We start from the raw sequence: 16,396 nt of genomic DNA on the forward strand, positions 1-16,396 counted from the left end.
AAGTTTAACCAAGGAAGTAAAAGACCTGTACACTGAGAACTATGATGCTGATGAAAGATATTGAAGAAGACTCGAGTAAATTGAAAGATATTTCATGCTCACAGATTAGAAAAATTAATTTGTTAAAACGTCCATACTGTGGAAATCCATCTACAAATGTAGTGCAGTCCATATCACAGTTCCAGTGTACATTTCACAGAAGTAGAAAAAACAATTCTAAAATTTGTGTGGAATTGCAAAAAACCACAAATAGTCAAAGGAATCTTGAGAAAGAATCAAGCTGGAGGCATCACACTTTCTAACTTCAAACTATATTTTCAAACTGTATTACTCAAAGTGGTATGGTATTGGCATAAAGACAGACACATAGATCAGTGAAATGGAATAGAGAGCCTAGAAACAAACCCATGCATATTTGGTCGATCAGTTTATGACAGAGGAGCCAAGGATATTCATTGGGGAAACTAATGTCTTCATTACAGTTACTGTAGTGTCTTCAGCAAATAGTGTGAGAAAACTGGATAGCCACAGCTGAAAGGATGAAACTAGATCCCTGTCTTACACCACACACAAAATCAACTAAAAATGAATTAAAGACTTCAGTATAAGACCTGAACCATACATGTTTTTAGAGAAGAAACAAGGGATAAGCTCCTTGACATTGGTGTTGGTTATGATTTTGTGAACATATGTTTGAAACCTCAAGCAAACTGTATGGTGCCGCCTCAAAAAATTAAAAATATTACTTCCATATGATCCAGTAATCCCACTTCTGGAATTCTTATCCAGAGGAAATGAAAACAATCTTGAGGCTATATCTGCACTTCCATGTTCATAGTGGCATTATTCACAGTATCCAATACATGAAGCAATCAAAATGTCTGTCAGTGGATGAATGGAGAAAGAAGATGTGGTATATACGCTTTTAGTAGAATATTGTTCAGCCGTGAGAAGGAAGGACATCCTGCTGTTTGTGATACATGCATGGACTCTGAGGCCATAATGCTTAGTGAAATGAGCCAGATAAAGGGAGACAAATATTGCGTGGTGTCACATATATGTGGAATCTTAAAAAGAAAAAAGGTCACAAACTCATAGAAACAAAAGAAAACTGGCTGTCAAGGAGTCGGAGGAAATAGATGTTCCCATTAAAAAAACCCTGAAAAAGAAACCCCCATCAGTGTGTCAGATACGATCAATAGCTGGATGAGTATTCTTGCATATGTGTATCATACCATCACTGTGTACAGTTTATCATTCAGATTTGTTTGTTGATTATACCAGGTAAAGCTGGGGAAAAAAATGAAAAACAGAATAATGTCCTTACATAGAAAACTTCCCAGAAAAATATGATTATAGAACAGATCAAGTGAAAGGTGCTCAGTTCAGTCAGTTCAGTTCAGTCGCTCAGTTGTGTCCGACTCTTTGCGACCCCGTGGACTGCAGCACACCAGGCTTCCCTGTCCATCACGCACTTTCGGAGCCTACTCAAATTCGTGTCCATTGAGTTGATGATGCAATCCAACCATTTCGTCCTGTGTTGTTCCCTTTTCCTCCTGCCTTCAATCTTGCCCAGCATCAGGGTCTTTTCCAATGAGTCGTTTCTTTGCATAGCATGGCCAAAGTATTGGAGCTTCAGCTTCAGCATCAGCCCTTCTAATGAACATTCAGGATTGATTTTCTTTAGGATTGACTAGTTGGATATCCTTGTAGTCCAAGGGACTCTCAAGAGTCTTCTCCAACACCACAGTTCAAAAGCATCAATTCTTTGGTGCTCAGGTTTCTTTATAGTCCAACTCTCACATCCATACATGACTACTGGACAAACCATAGCCTTGATTAGATGAACCTTTGTTGGCAAAGGAAGTCTCTGCTTTTTAATATACTGTCTAGGTTGGTCATAACTTTTCTTTCAAGAAGCAAGCATCTTTTGATTTCATGGCTGCAGTCACCATCTGCAGTGATTTTGGAGCCCAAAAAGAGAAAGTCTCACTGTTTCCATTGTTTCCCCATCTATTTGCCATGCAGTGATGGAACCGGATGCCATGATCTTAGTTTTTATTTATTTATTTATTTTTCCCTATAGATTTTTTTTTTTTTTGCTGTGTCTTAATTGGTTTATTTTCTATTTTTTAACTTTACAATATTGTATTTGTTTTGCCATACATTGACATGAATCCACCATGGGTGTACATGTTTTCCCCTTCCAGAACCCCCCTTCCACCTTCCTCCCCATCCCATCCCTCCGGGTCATCCTGGTGCACCAGCCCTGAGCGCCCTGTATCATGCATTGAACCTGAACTGGCGATTCGTTTCACATATGATAATTTACATGCTTCCATGCCATTCTCCCATATCATCCCGCCCTCGCCCTCTCCCATAGAGTCCATAATACTGTTCTATTTATCTGTGTCTCTTTTGATATGTCACATACAGGGTTATCTTTACCGATTGACTAAATACCATATATATGTGTTAGTATACTGTATTGGTGTTTTTCTTTCTGGCTTACTTCACTCTGTATAATAGGTTCCAGATTCATCCACCTCATTAGAACTGATTTGAATGTAGTCTTTTTAATGGCTGAGTAATATTCCATTGTGTATATGTACCATGGCTTCCTTATCCATTCATCTGCTGATGGGCATCTAGGCTGCTTCCATGTTCTGGCTATTATAAACAGTGCTGCGATGAACATTGGAGTACACGTGTCTCTTTCAAGTCTGGTTTCCTCAGGGTGTATGCCCAGCAGTGGGATTGCTGGGTCATATGGCAGTTCTATTTCCAGTTTTTTGAGGAATCTTCAAACTGTTCTCCATAGTGGCTGTACCAGTTTGCATTCTCACCAACAGTATAAGAGGGTTCCCTTTTCTCCACACCCTCTTCAGCATTTATTGCTTGTAGTCTTTTGGATAGCAGCCATTCTGACGGGCGTGAAATGGTACCTCATTGTGGTTTTGATTTGCATTTCTCTAATAATGAGTGATGTTGAGCATCTTTTCATATGTTTGTTAGCCATCTCTATGTCTTCTTTGGAGAAGTGTCTGTTTAGTTCTTTGGCCCACTTTTTGATTGGGTCGTTTATTTTTCTGGAATTGAGCTGCAGGAGTTGCTTGTATATTTTTGAGATTAATTGTCTGTTGCTTCATTTGCTATTATTTTCTCCCATTCCGAGGGCTGTCTTTTCACCTTGCTTATAATTTCCTTTGTTGTGCAAAAGCTTTTAATTTTAATTAGGTCCCATTTGTTTATTTTTGCTTTTATTTCCAATATTCTGGGAGGTGGGTCATAGAGGATCCTGCTGTGATTTATGTCGGAGAGTGTTTTGCCTATGTTTTCCTCTAGGAGTTTTATAGTTTCTGGTCTTATGTTTAGATCTTTAATCCATTTTGAGTTTATTTTTGTGTATGGTGTTAGAAAGTGTTCTAGTTTCATTCTTTTACAAGTGGTTGACCAGTTTTCCCAGCACCACTTGTTAAAGAGATTGTCTTTTCTCCGTTGTGTATTCTTGCCTCCTTTGTCAAAGATAAGGTGTCCATAGGTGCGTGGGTTTATCTCTGGGCTTTCTATTTTGTTCCATTGGTCTGTACTTCTGTCCTTGTACCAGTACCATACTGTCTTGATGACTGTGGCTTTGTAGTAGAGCCTGAGGTCAGGCAGGTTGATTCCTCCAGTTCCATTCTTCTTTCTCAAGATCGCTTTGGCTATTCGAGGTTTTTTGTATTTCCATACAAATTGTGAAATTATTTGTTCTAGTTCTCTGAAGAATACCATTGGTAGCTTGATAGGGATTGCATTGAATCTGTAGATTGCTTTGGGTAGTATACTCATTTTCACTATATTGATTCTTCTGATCCATGAACACGGTATATTTCTCCATCTATTTGTGTCCTTTTTGATTTCTTTCACCAGTGTTTTATAGTTTTCTATATATAGGTCTTTTGTTTCTTTAGGTAGATATATTCATAAGTATTTTATTCTTTTCATTGCGATAGTGAATGAAATTGTTTCCTTAATTTCTCTTTCTGTTTTCTCATTGTTGGTGTATAGGAATGCAAGGGATTTCTGTGTGTTAATTTTATATCCTGCAACTTTACTATATTCGTTGATTAGCTCTAGTAATTTTCTGGTGGAGTCTTTAGGGTTTTCTATGTAGAGGATCATGTCATCTGCAAACAGTGAGAGTTTTACTTCTTCTTTTCCAATCTGGATTCCTTTTATTTCTTTTTCTGCTCTTATTGCTGTGGCCAAAACATCCAAAACTATGTTGAATAGTAGTGGCGAGAGTGGGCACCCTTGTCTTGTTCCTTATTTTAGGTGAAATGCTTTCAGTTTTTCCCCATTTAGGATAATGTTTGCCATGGGTTTGTCATATATAGCTTTTATTATGTTGAGGTATGTTCCTTCTGTTCCTACTTTTTGGATGGTTTTTATCATAAATGGATGTTGAATTTTGTCAAAGGCTTTCTCTGCATCTATTGAAATAATCATACGGTTTTTATTTTTCAGTTTGTTTATGTGATGTATTACATTGGTTGATTTGCGGATATTGAAGAATCCTTGCATCCCTGGGATAAAGCCCACTTGGTCATGATGTATGATCTTTTTAATATGTTGTTGGATTCTGTTTGCTAGGATTTTGTTAAGGATTTTTGCATCTATGTTCATCAGTGATATTGGCCTGTAGTTTTCTTTTTTTGTAGCATCTTTGTCAGGTTTAGGTATTAGGGTGATGGTGGCCTCATAGAATGAGCTTGGAAGTTTACCTTCCTCTGCAATTTTCTGGAAGAGTTTGAGTAGGATAAGTGTTAGCTCTTCTCTAAATATTTGGTAGAATTCAGCTGTGAAGCCGTCTGGTCCTGGGCTTTTGTTTGCTGAAAGATTTCTGATTATAGTTTCAATTTCTGCGCTTGTGATGGGTCTGTTGAGATTTTCTATTTCTTCCTGGTTCAGTTTTGGGAAGTCGTACTTTTCTAAGAATTTATCCATTTCTTCCACGTTGTCCATTTTATTTGCATATAGTTTCTGATAATAGTCTCTTATGATCCTTTGTATTTTGGTGTTGTCTGTTGTGATCTCTCCGTTTTCATTTCTAATTTTGTTGATTTGATTCTTCTCCCTTTGTTTCTTGATGAGTCTGGCTAATGGCTTGTCAATTTTATTTATCTTCTCAAAGAGCCAGCTTTTTGGCTTTGTTGATTTTTGCTATGGTCTCTTTTATTTCTTTTGCATTTATTTCTGCCCATATTTTTAAGATTTCTTTCCTTCTACTAACCCTGGGGTTCTTCATTTCTTCCTTTTCTAGGTGCTTTAGGTGTGGAGTTAGGTTATTTATTTGTCTTTTTTCTTGTTTCTTGAGGTGAGCCTGTATTGCTATGAATCTTCCGCTTAGCACTGCTTTTATCGTGCCCCATAGGTTTTGAGTTGTTGTGTTTTCATTTTTGTTCGTTTCTGTGCGTATTTTGATTTCTTTTTTGATTTATTCTGTGATTTGTTGGTCATTCAGCAGTGTGTTGTTCAGCCTCCATATGTTGGAGATTTTAATTGTTTTTCTCCTGTAATTGACATCTAATCTTACTGCATTGTGGTCAGAAAAGATGCTTGGAATGATTTCCATTTTTTTGAATTTACCAAGACTAGATTTATGGCCCAGGATGTGATCTATTCTGGAGAAGGTTCTGTATCCCACTGCTGGGCATACACCCTGAGGAAACCAGACTTGAAAGAGACATGTGTACCCCAGTGTTGATCGCAGCACTGTTTATAATAGCCAGGACATGAAAGCAGTCTAGATGCCCATCAGCAGATGAATGGATAAGGAAGCCATGGTACATATACACAATGGAATATTACTCAACCGTTAAAAAGAATACATTCGAATCAGTTCTAATGAGGTGGATGAATCTGGAACCTATTATACAGAGTGAAGTAAGCCAGAAAGAAAAACACCAATACAGTATACTAACACATATATATGGTATTTAGTCAATCGGTAAAGATAACCCTGTATGCGAGACATCAAAAGAGACACAGATAAATAGAACAGTATTATGGACTCTATGGGAGAGGGCGAGGGCGAGATGATATGGGAGAATGGCATGGAAGCATGTAAATTATCATATGTGAAACCAATCGCCAGTTCAATTTCAATGCATGATACAGGGCGCTCGGGGCTGGTGCACCGGGATGACTCAGAGGGATGGGATGGGGAGGGAGGTGGAAGGGGGGTTCTGGAAGGGGAAAACATGTACACCCATGGTGGATTCATGTCAATGTATGGCAAAACAAATACAATATTGTAAAGTTAAAAAATAGAAAATAAACTAATTAAAAAAATAAAATGAAATGAGGCAGTTGAATTTTAGCCTGTAGGTGTTGAGAGTCGTTGGAGATTTTCAAGTTGCAGATTGACATGGATGAATTTGTCTTTTAGAAATACCTTTGGGAGTTGTGTAGAGAATTAAGACTAATGATTTCATTTCCTTAAGTCTTCCAGTTAGTCATCATCATTCTCCAGAAAAGTACAATCTCTTCACTATAATTTACATGATCTCATTTGTTTACCTTGTTTTAGACAATATTCTTACCACTTCCACCCTTGTCTACTATGCCCCAGTCCTGTCAAACCGCTTGTGGCTCCCTGATGGTGTTTATGATGGCTCCTAGGTTTCTGCTTTGAAATGGCTTATTCAATGGAAATGCCATTCAGTGAGATAGAATATTCAGGAAAGGAAGATAGATTCTTTTTCCTTCCCTTTTTTTTTTTGATGTAGAAAGAGAATGAGATTGAATTCAAATTTGGGCATGTTTGCATTTGCATTCAAGTTGCTTATGGAAGACTGTGGTGATGAAGTCTGGGGAGCTTTGGATATATGAGCCTGCAGCTCAGCAGAGTAGTCTCAGAGAGAGACTTAGATTTATAGCCATTATCGAGTTCAGTTCAGTTCAGTCGCTCAGTCGTGTCCGACTCTTTGCGACCCCATGAATTGCAGCACGTCAGGTCCATCACCAACTCCTGGAGTCTACCCAAACCCATGTCCATCGAGTCAGTGATGCCATCCAACCATCTCATCCTCTGTCGTCCCCTTCTCCTCCTGCCCCCAATCCTACCCAGCATTAGGGTCTTTTCCAGTGAGTCAACTCTTTGCATGAGGTGGCCAATAATGGTTGTTAAAGCCTTGGACTGTAAACAGAGTGATATTTTACATCAGTGCTAGAGACTTAGGCAGAGATAACAACCACATACCAGGTATGTTGAAGAATTTCTTCAAGACTGAAGGATGTCCCAGTCTGAGCTGTTCCTGATCAGCCATCCCCATTTGCCTGGTTTCCAGGAACACCCTCAGACCCAGGTAGATCAGCATGGTTGGTCATCTACTGAGCTTGTGAAGAACCTGCTTCCCACAGAAGCAAGTTGAAGAGATTTACCCACATAAACAGTAATAACCATAGCTCTAGAGATGGAGGGCTGAAGGAGAGGCTGGTGAGAGGGAGGTGGGATAGGGTGGAAGATGGGCCTCATTTGGATTGTTAGCACCTCTGGGAAATACTGAAAATACCAGACACTAAAGGACACACACCTTATGGCAACCAAACTTGACATGATTGAACATGTTAGGCAAAGATCAGAGGTGTAGTTAAAGCTGGCTGTGAATGAGTTCAGTGGTGCCAGAGAATAAGCAGGATCATGATATCAGCAGAGTTCTTGGTGTTAGCAGAACACTGAAATATAGTGAGTAATGAACCATGCTCTCAGGAGAAATACAGAATTAGGTTCCTGCTAGACCGTGGTCAAAAAATTTTTGCCAACTGATGATTATATAATTTTTAAAATATATGTTTATGCTTAAAGATGCTTTATTTAATATATAATGTTTGCAATATGGGTTTTTTAATTATTGCACATTCAGTGCAGTGTTATATAGCCTTTAAAATTAATATGAAACCAATATTTAATAATATGAAAATCTTTACATTATGAAATGAAGACAGGTCATTATGATGCACTAAATGCTGGGCATTTACAGAAATTCACTGTTTGTAAAAAAAAAAAAAAAGTTACAATCAGATGTTTAAATAAGATGACAGGATGCCTTGGAGTCTTTCAGAATACATAAATTAACCATTTTTTCCTCAGGGTATATTAATCATTATTAAGATGCAACAAGGTCCTTGGGGCCCCTGCATATAATCCTGTGAAGAAGCTCAGTAATGGTGGGTGGTAAATGCTCTTTATTCATGGTTTGGTGCAGGTGCCTCAGTTGTTTCTTGGTTTGGCTCAGCTGTTTTGTTTCGTCCTGTTAGGGGTTGTGATTTAGAGCTAATGAATTTTTACCAAATTATTAATTCTAAATTCCACTGTTTAGTTGGTTTCCTGCTCCGTGTTAGTTGGTTTCATGTTGTGCCTTAGCTCTTTATAACAGAAACCAGTTTTCCATGCCTTGACCATTGGAAATCGCTTGTATTTGTGTATATACACATACGCATTGTACACGTGCACCTAATAAAGTAATGGAAAGATACATTTTGTATTTCTATTTCCAGTTTTTTTCTAGTGAACGTATATGTATTCTTTATTTAATCAGGAGAAAATGATTACTTTGGAAAAAGTAATACCAGATTTTGCCAGTGTGGTTTAGCTTCCTTTATGCTTCTCTTTTGCCTCTACTCCAGAAGATACATTATTAACTTTACTTCAATCTGTTTTGCCTATAATCTTCTTGAATACAATTTAGTTCTGTCTTCCTTCACATGAGGCTCAGTTAAATATTTAAGACACTATTCAAGTCAATTGTCCACTGTTAAATTGGGTTATTACTCAGCTGTAAGAATTTTACGTGTTCTAGATATGAGTTCTTCGTTGGATATATTATTTAGAAATAAAAGTTCAATCTATTAGCTTTTTTTGGTTGTTGTTAAAAGTGTTTTTGAAGTACTAAGAAATCTTTGCTTAAACCAAAGTCACAAGGATTGATGCTTTTCTAAGAGTTTTATTGTTTTAATTATTCCTAACATTTAGATCTGTGATCCACTTTATGTATAATGTCTTACACTTTTATTAATTCATTTCCAAATATTTGGTTATTTTTATGGTGTTATGAACAAATTATTTAATAGATTTCAGTTTTCCCATTTTTCTCAGCACCATTCATTAAAGAAACTGCTTTTTTCCATTGGCTGTTCTTGGTTCCCTTGCTAAATATTAGTTGGCTATATCACTTTTTGTATTTTTCACTGCTAGTCTGTAGAAATTTATTTCTGTATATTGATCTTGTATGCTGCAACCTTGTTGAATTAAGTGCATCTGAGGCTTTTTTTCTTTTAAATTCTTTAGTGTTCTCTGCATACAGAATCATGTCATCTGTGAATAATGACAGTTTTATTTCTTCCTTTCCCATCTGGTTGCCTTTTAGGCTTATTTCATAATACTCACTAGACCCTCTGCTGAATAGAAGACATTCTTGCTTTGTTCCTGATCTTTGGGGGAAAGCAGTGAATTTTTTTTTTTTTTTTTTTTTTTTGCCATTGAACAGGATCTTAGAGAATACACTTTGTATGATTTCAGTCTTTTAAAATTAATTGATACTTGACCTAATGTTCAAAGTTCTGTATCCTTGATGATTTTCTGTTGAGTTGTCCTACCTTTTAATGAAAATAGGATTTTGAGATCTCAGACTGTTACTGTGGTCTTATTTTTTCCTTCAGTTCTGTCAGGTTTTGCTTCATTTGTTTGGGGCTGTTTTTACTTGTATATGTTTATAATCGCTGTGTCTTCTTGATGATTTGACTGTCATTATAAAATGTGCTGCTTTAGCTCTAATAATATTTTTTTGTGTGAAAGTATGTTTTCTCTGATAGACCACTTCATCTCACTTATGGTTACTGTTGGCTTTTAGTAAATTTGGGTCTTTGGGTATGTGTGTCTCTTGTAGATAGCATGCAGTTGAATCTTGTTTAGTTTTACCCAGTTTAACAACCTTTGCCTTTTATATGCATATATGCACACACACATAGTATGTGTAATAATATGTAAGATGTTTTCTGTAACATCTTGCAGAAAAATCCAAATGAACTTTTTGGTCAACCCAGTATGTTAATTATTTCTTAATAAAACAGAAAAAAATCGTGAAAAAAGAAAAAATTCTTTCTTTTCACCACCTGTTTCTGTTTCCTTATCTGTTCCGTTTATTCACTCTTGTGTTATTTCTAGTTGATAATTCATTTAAGTGACTTCTGATTCTTTCATTAGTTCTTTCATCTCAGTTTGAGCTTTTAAATTTTAATTTTTGTTGCTCTTTTATCACTAGTATACTACTTTAAAGCATTTAAAGTATTTTGCAATAGGTTGTAAACTATTTGTTCTAGAGCCAGTTTCTGGCATATTTGTATCGTCTTTAGGGATGTTATTTTCTTTATTCTTTCTTGTTTTTAATATTAACTTTTTATTTTATTTCTTTGGCCACGTCTGTGGCCTGCGGGATATCAGTCCTCTGACAAGGGATTGAACCCATGCCCCCTCCATTGGATGTACAGAGTCTTAACCACTGGACCTGCAGGGAAGTCCCTTTAATATGAACTTTTAAAATGAGACTTGATCTTAATATATTTTTATATTTTCATATGAGATTGTTTTTCGGGAACTTGTTGAAGAAGGCAGAATTTATCATAACTTCATTCACTTCACAGAAGTCTTGAGTGTGTGTCTTTGAAAACTTGACAGCTTGCTTTGTGAGAACTCCTGGCTGTGTTTCCTTCTGCCACTTTTTTCTGCACCTTATTTTCCATTATTTCTCTTGCACTGTCATCCTCACTTTCATTATATTCCCAGTAGTGTATGGTCAGATCGGGCCTTTATCTGGAAGGGAGCTCTGTTGGGTCAGTGAGAGAGTTCCTTGTTAGTATGCCAGTCCCTTCCGTACCATCCACCCAGTCTTTGTATTCACTCACTCTCCAAGTGGCCAGAACCATTCCTTGTCAGCTGCTATTCTCAGATTGGTTTGTGAAGCTTTCCATTGCTATCTGTTTGTGTGTTCTCCTGGGCCTGGATCTGCCAAATGCCCTATTTTTTTCCTTCTGATTCCTCCTGCAGAAGTGCTGATGCTAATCAAATCTTACAGCTGTTGGTAGTTTTCCTTTCTGTGTGTAGGGTTTTGTGGTAATACCTTCTTACATGTCTTCGTTGTAAGTGTTGTCCATGAGGTTTTGGTTTTCCTTCCTAGTTGTTCTGTTTTCCTGTGAAAGACTTGTAGAGGTTTTTTTCAAACAACTATACTGCTACCACTGCTATCATCTTTTTAGTTGTTATGAAAACCTCACTGTGATGTGGAGAAACTCTCTTCTAAAGTTAGGTTCAGATGTCAGAATTTATCATAGTAGTGCTTTGGTGTGATTAAGTAGATTTGTTTCCTACACAGATGGGGAGTTCTGAGTCAGGGGCAGGGGACAACTTTCTGGGAGGAGGTGCAGAAACAGAAAATGAATACAAGTGCACATGTGGTTGGTGCAGAATTGAAACAGGCACCTGTCAGGCGTGGAGTCTGAAATAGATAGCAAGTGCACACCTGTGCTTGGGATACTGGCAGGAATGAATTCTTAAGAAAATGATGGACAGGTAGAGGAGATGATGCTTAGAGGTTGCCAGCACTAAAGCATGACATCACCTAGGGTCTTGGTTTCTTTCTTTTGGTACCCATTGTAGTGATCCACTTTTTAATTCCTGTTACGGTTGAGGCATACTACTGAAGAACTGGGCTTCAATCTTGCCTGCCACGTTTGTTCTCAGTATCCATGATCAACTCCTTCTTTTCACTTGAGTTTCCAGGGGAGTAATCCCAACCAGAGGGAAGACAGGTGAAGACAGTGTACACTAATCTGTACTTTCAGGAACAGGTCACCATTGGCTAGACATATTAGCAAAGAATATGACAATGCGTGATAGCCATCTTAGCTGTGCTTTTTGTTAATTTCATTTAAAATGTTTCATTTTACCAGGCATTCACACTTCATGGCAAATAGTTGGGGAAACAGTGGAAACAGTAGCTGACTTTTATTTTTCTGGGCTCCAGAATCACTGCAGATGGTGATTGCAGCCATGAAATTAAAAGATGCTTACTCTTTGGAAGGAAAGTTATGACCAACCTAGACAGCATATTAAAAAGCAGAGACATTAGTTTGCCAACAAAGGTCTGTCTAGTCAAGGCTATGGTTTTTCCAGCAGTCATGTATGGATGTGAGAGTTGGACCATAAAGAAAGCTGAGCGCAGAAGAATTGATGCTTTTGAACTGCGGTGTTTGAGAAGACTCTTGCGAGTCCCTTGGACTGCAAGGAGATCCAACCAGTCCATCCTAAAGGAAATCAGTCCAGGGTATTCATTGGAAGGACTGATGCTGAAGCTAAAACTCCAATACTTTGGTCACCTGATACAAAGAGCTGACTCATTGGAAAAGACCCTGATGCTGGGAAAGATTGAGGGCAGGAGAAGAAGGGGACGACAGAAGATGAGATGGTTAGATGGCATCACTGACTCAATGGACATGGATTTGGGTGGACTCCGGGAGGTGGTGATGGACAGGGAGGCCTGGCGTGCTGTGGTTCATGGGGTCGCAAAGAGTCGGACATGACTGAGCAACTGAACTGAACACTGAGTATGCAATAAATCTAACTAATTCATACATAATGTAATGTGTGAGATCCTGGGAATATAAATAATCCAAAGTCTAGTATTTACTTGATTCTAGTAAGCTTTTTATTGACTTAAAAACTAGCACATGAAATGTTTACTAAAATTGTAAAATATTATCCCTGTATCAGAAATACTGAAAACAGACATGCCAAAGTTGATGAGCCATTAATGAAATGTTTATTAAGTACCAAGCATAATGCCTAAATGCTTTTATATATATTATGATTTAATCTTCACAGTAACTCAGGTTAGATTATCATCTTTTAATAACAGGTGAGGAAAACAGAATTTGTGGAAATAAGTTACTGTAAGTCCAGGGGGACTTTTGAACTCAGTTTTGTCTCATTTCTTGTTCAGTTGCCAGCTCAAGTCCAACTCTTTACAACCCAGCAGACTGCAGCACACCAGGCTCATTTCTTATCAGTACATAAATGCTTTCAGTCAGGTTTTAAAATGCGTGTATCTTTTAGAGAGGGATTTTGGCTATTGCTATCTGTTTATTCTTCTGTGTTAAGTTCATTAGAGTGAATTTTAACTTTTTATTTAATAATAAACAAAGGACTTAGACTTTTTTTTCTCCCCAAAGTCTTTCAAAGAACTAATTATGTAATTTCTGATACTTTAAGATGTCTAATGAAAACCTAAGTAATTTCATCTTTAGTATTACTTATGTTTCTCAATCATGTTGCTTTACTTTCTTGGCAGCTTCTCAGAACTCTCTCTGTTTATGTTTTACCATAGTGAATTTTGGGATACTTCAGTGTAAAATATGCAGGCCTATTTAAATTTGAACTTGAACTATGATATCACTCATATAGTAACAATCATTTTAGTAAATGTTATAAAACTGTTCATTTAAAAAGTAAAAGAAACCACTTCAGAAGTAGCCATTGTGACAGTTGTTATTGGGAAATGAGAGAGAAAGTAATATGCTAGGGAAGTGAGAATTAAGAAAAATGAGAGGAGAAAATTGTGGTGATGGGTGGCATAGTTGTGAGGTTTTAATATAGAAAGTTTGTGAAACTAGTCATTCTAATCTTGAATTCAGTTATTTAAAAATCTGGCTCAAATTTTAAACACCTTAGGCTAGAACCATTCCATGTACAATAGCACATGCTAATTCTGCTTAGATGAAAATGATCTTACTGCTCTTTAATTTAGTGTAGGTGGTCTGTTAGGTATTAGAAATCATCAGACAATCTTACAGACCTGAAAGTTGGATTGTCTTTGAGTGGGTTATCCTTTATTTCTCTTTAATTGCTTACATTTTCCTCTTTTTCTCCTCGCTAAGTGGTTTATGAAAATACTAAGATTTGGTATTACGAAAATATCAAAGCATTTATTTTCTTGATTTACTACTGTGGCTTAAATGTAATTTATTCATTATTCAAGAATTTTCTTATTTACTAATCACATAACTCTCCATGAGACTGCAAAATGCTGTGTCTTGAGTACTAATCAGGCTCTCTACCTCTCCTTCCATATAGTTAGGATTGCTTGTGAATTTGGGGATCTGCTTTGTCTCTTGAACACATTCTGCCAGTGGTTGGGCTTCCTCTTTGCCCCCTGGTTTGTGGAGATGAAGTAGCCATACAGCAGAAAGCCAGCTAAAATGATCATTTGCTGAAGCTAATCTGGGGTTTGCAGAGAGAGCTCTCCCAGAATGACTTTCTAGCCTCATGTACATGTTTTTGCTTTTCACTTATGAAAGCCGTAAAAAGTGACCAAAGAAACAGGCTCAGATTCTTTGTTCTTCCATGTAAAGAAGGGAGAAGCTTACTGCTAATTAAAACTACTTCCCAGTGACAACTCTAAACCCTGGAATTTTTCATTTTGCCGGCCTTCTCCTTCTGACGACATGAATTATGTGGAAGGATGGGAGATGGGAGTTGATAGCAGTGCCAGTACATTAGCGTTCACTTTGTCTGCTAGCTTGGGGTGTACCTGGTGCCTGATGCCAAGTGAGAAACCATTCTTGGTTGGGGGATTTGGGCACCATGAATTCAGATAAATTTGAATTTACTCTGTGACTGTTTTTCGTAGGTATATTTGACCTTAAGGTACGTGTTATCCAGGATTTGTATGTGTTAATGTGGACTACAAGACCATTTCAGTGGGAGCGATAAAGTTTTGATTAAAAAAGAAAATTTGGAAATGTTTGCGCTTTTCTCTTTGGGTTACTAGGCAGGCGGTGGTTAAAGGTTCCCTTCCACATCCTTTTGCCTTGACATTATTTGAGGACACATTGTACTGGACTGACTGGAATACACATTCCATTTTGGCTTGCAACAAGTACACTGGCGAGGGTCTGCGTGAAATCCATTCTAACATCTTCTCTCCCATGGATATACATGTCTTCAGCCAACAGAGGCAGCCAAATGGTAAGTGATCTTGATTTTTAAATTGCAAGTTGGAATAGCTTTGTAGCACTCTGATGTCTGGCTTTAGTGAGGTGCTAAGAGGAGAGAGGATGTATTCAGAGTGGGAAGGAATAAAATCGGGAAAATGTCAAAATTCAAGGTAGACAATAGTCTAAACCATTTGTAGCTTACTATCTATCGCTGCAGACCACCTCAGCCCTTTGTTTTAGTCTGGGGTTATGAAGGCAAAGAAGAGAGAAAAAAAAAATTGAGATAGCTCATATATTAAGATTCTGTGCAAATACATTTCATATTCATATTATTTCTCACTAATGAGTGATTTCGTTCATTGTATGTTTAGAAACAGACTTTCCTTGAATGGAAACCTCTTAATTATTAATTAATGTAATTATTAATGTAACTGGTTCATTTAAGTACCTCAGGTTGCTTCAATAAAGTACTTGCTTATCCCTTTTCTGTGTATATCTCCCCCTCCTTGTTCTTCTGTTTCTGGTCACCCTTTATAATAATTTGGACTGTGACTGCTGACAACAATTTCTTGCAAGAGAATGTTAAGTGCTTGGCACTTGTGTGTAAATAAATGCCTGACATGTGTCTGAGTGTATTTCAGATTGTATTCCACAGCCAAAAATGCAGGGCTTTTGGATTATGCATTACTTTGTATTAGCTCCTTCCATTTAAGGGGAGATAGTCAAATATTGAATGTGTCATATTGGAATCCAGTGATCATGAGTTCATAAAAATGTTGTAAAATGTTTGTGTTACTCTTTTGTAAAAAAAGAGAATGTTTAGTCACTTCTATAAATGTTTTATTCTCATTGTTGGCTTTTTAATGGCACTGTTGATCCTTTATGTTTTACTTGTTTGAGAATTTGCATTTATCTGTGATACTGCCTTTTATCTTTCATATTTTTTGGTTCCATGTTGATTTTTCTCTGAGTATTGTTTAAATCCGTCCTTTACTATTGTTTCTTCAGATTTTCTAATTAATCTCTGGTGCTCAGTTTCCCCTTTTAAAATCTGTTATGCTTACCTTTTCCATGTAGATCCTTCCACAGTGTGGCTTTTCTTGACTCTCCGTTGCCTCCACCACAGACATTCCCTTCTCTGTGCTCATTCAGCTTTTATTGTTGTTAGTCCAATCTTAATCTTCAGTTACTGTGATCACCTTACTATCTGACACAGTGTACAGCCTCCAAGTGTTCATTCATGTGGTTTTACCACACTTGAATGTCCTCCTATCTGTCCTTCCTGTCTTTCAAGCTTCTCCCATGTCCTGTATCTACCATGAAGCTTTTCTTCAGTTCTTCAATCCTTTAGTGATTTACTTTG

General features: G+C 37.3%; 1 protein-coding gene across 18 annotated transcripts in view; it reads left to right on the plus strand.

Moving 5' to 3' along the window:
* The window catches only part of LRP6 (LDL receptor related protein 6), a 184,772-nt gene that overhangs the window by 84,345 nt on the left and 84,031 nt on the right, over positions 1–16,396 (plus strand). For all 18 annotated transcript variants that reach the window (XR_014081982.1, XM_081589307.1, XM_081589312.1 and 15 more), the window contains one exon: positions 14,868–15,064. Coding sequence is in view for 17 of the 18 variants with exons in the window: in XM_081589307.1 (XP_081445433.1) it covers positions 14,868–15,064 (197 nt within the window). In the remaining variant the exon portion in view is untranslated. The remainder of the gene's footprint in view (positions 1–14,867; positions 15,065–16,396) is intronic.

This window comes from Giraffa tippelskirchi, chromosome 4 (genome assembly GCF_054371585.1).
Source record: "Giraffa tippelskirchi isolate mGirTip1 chromosome 4, T2T-mGirTip1v1.2.pri, whole genome shotgun sequence".
In the NCBI taxonomy this organism is placed as follows: Eukaryota; Metazoa; Chordata; class Mammalia; order Artiodactyla; family Giraffidae; genus Giraffa; species Giraffa tippelskirchi.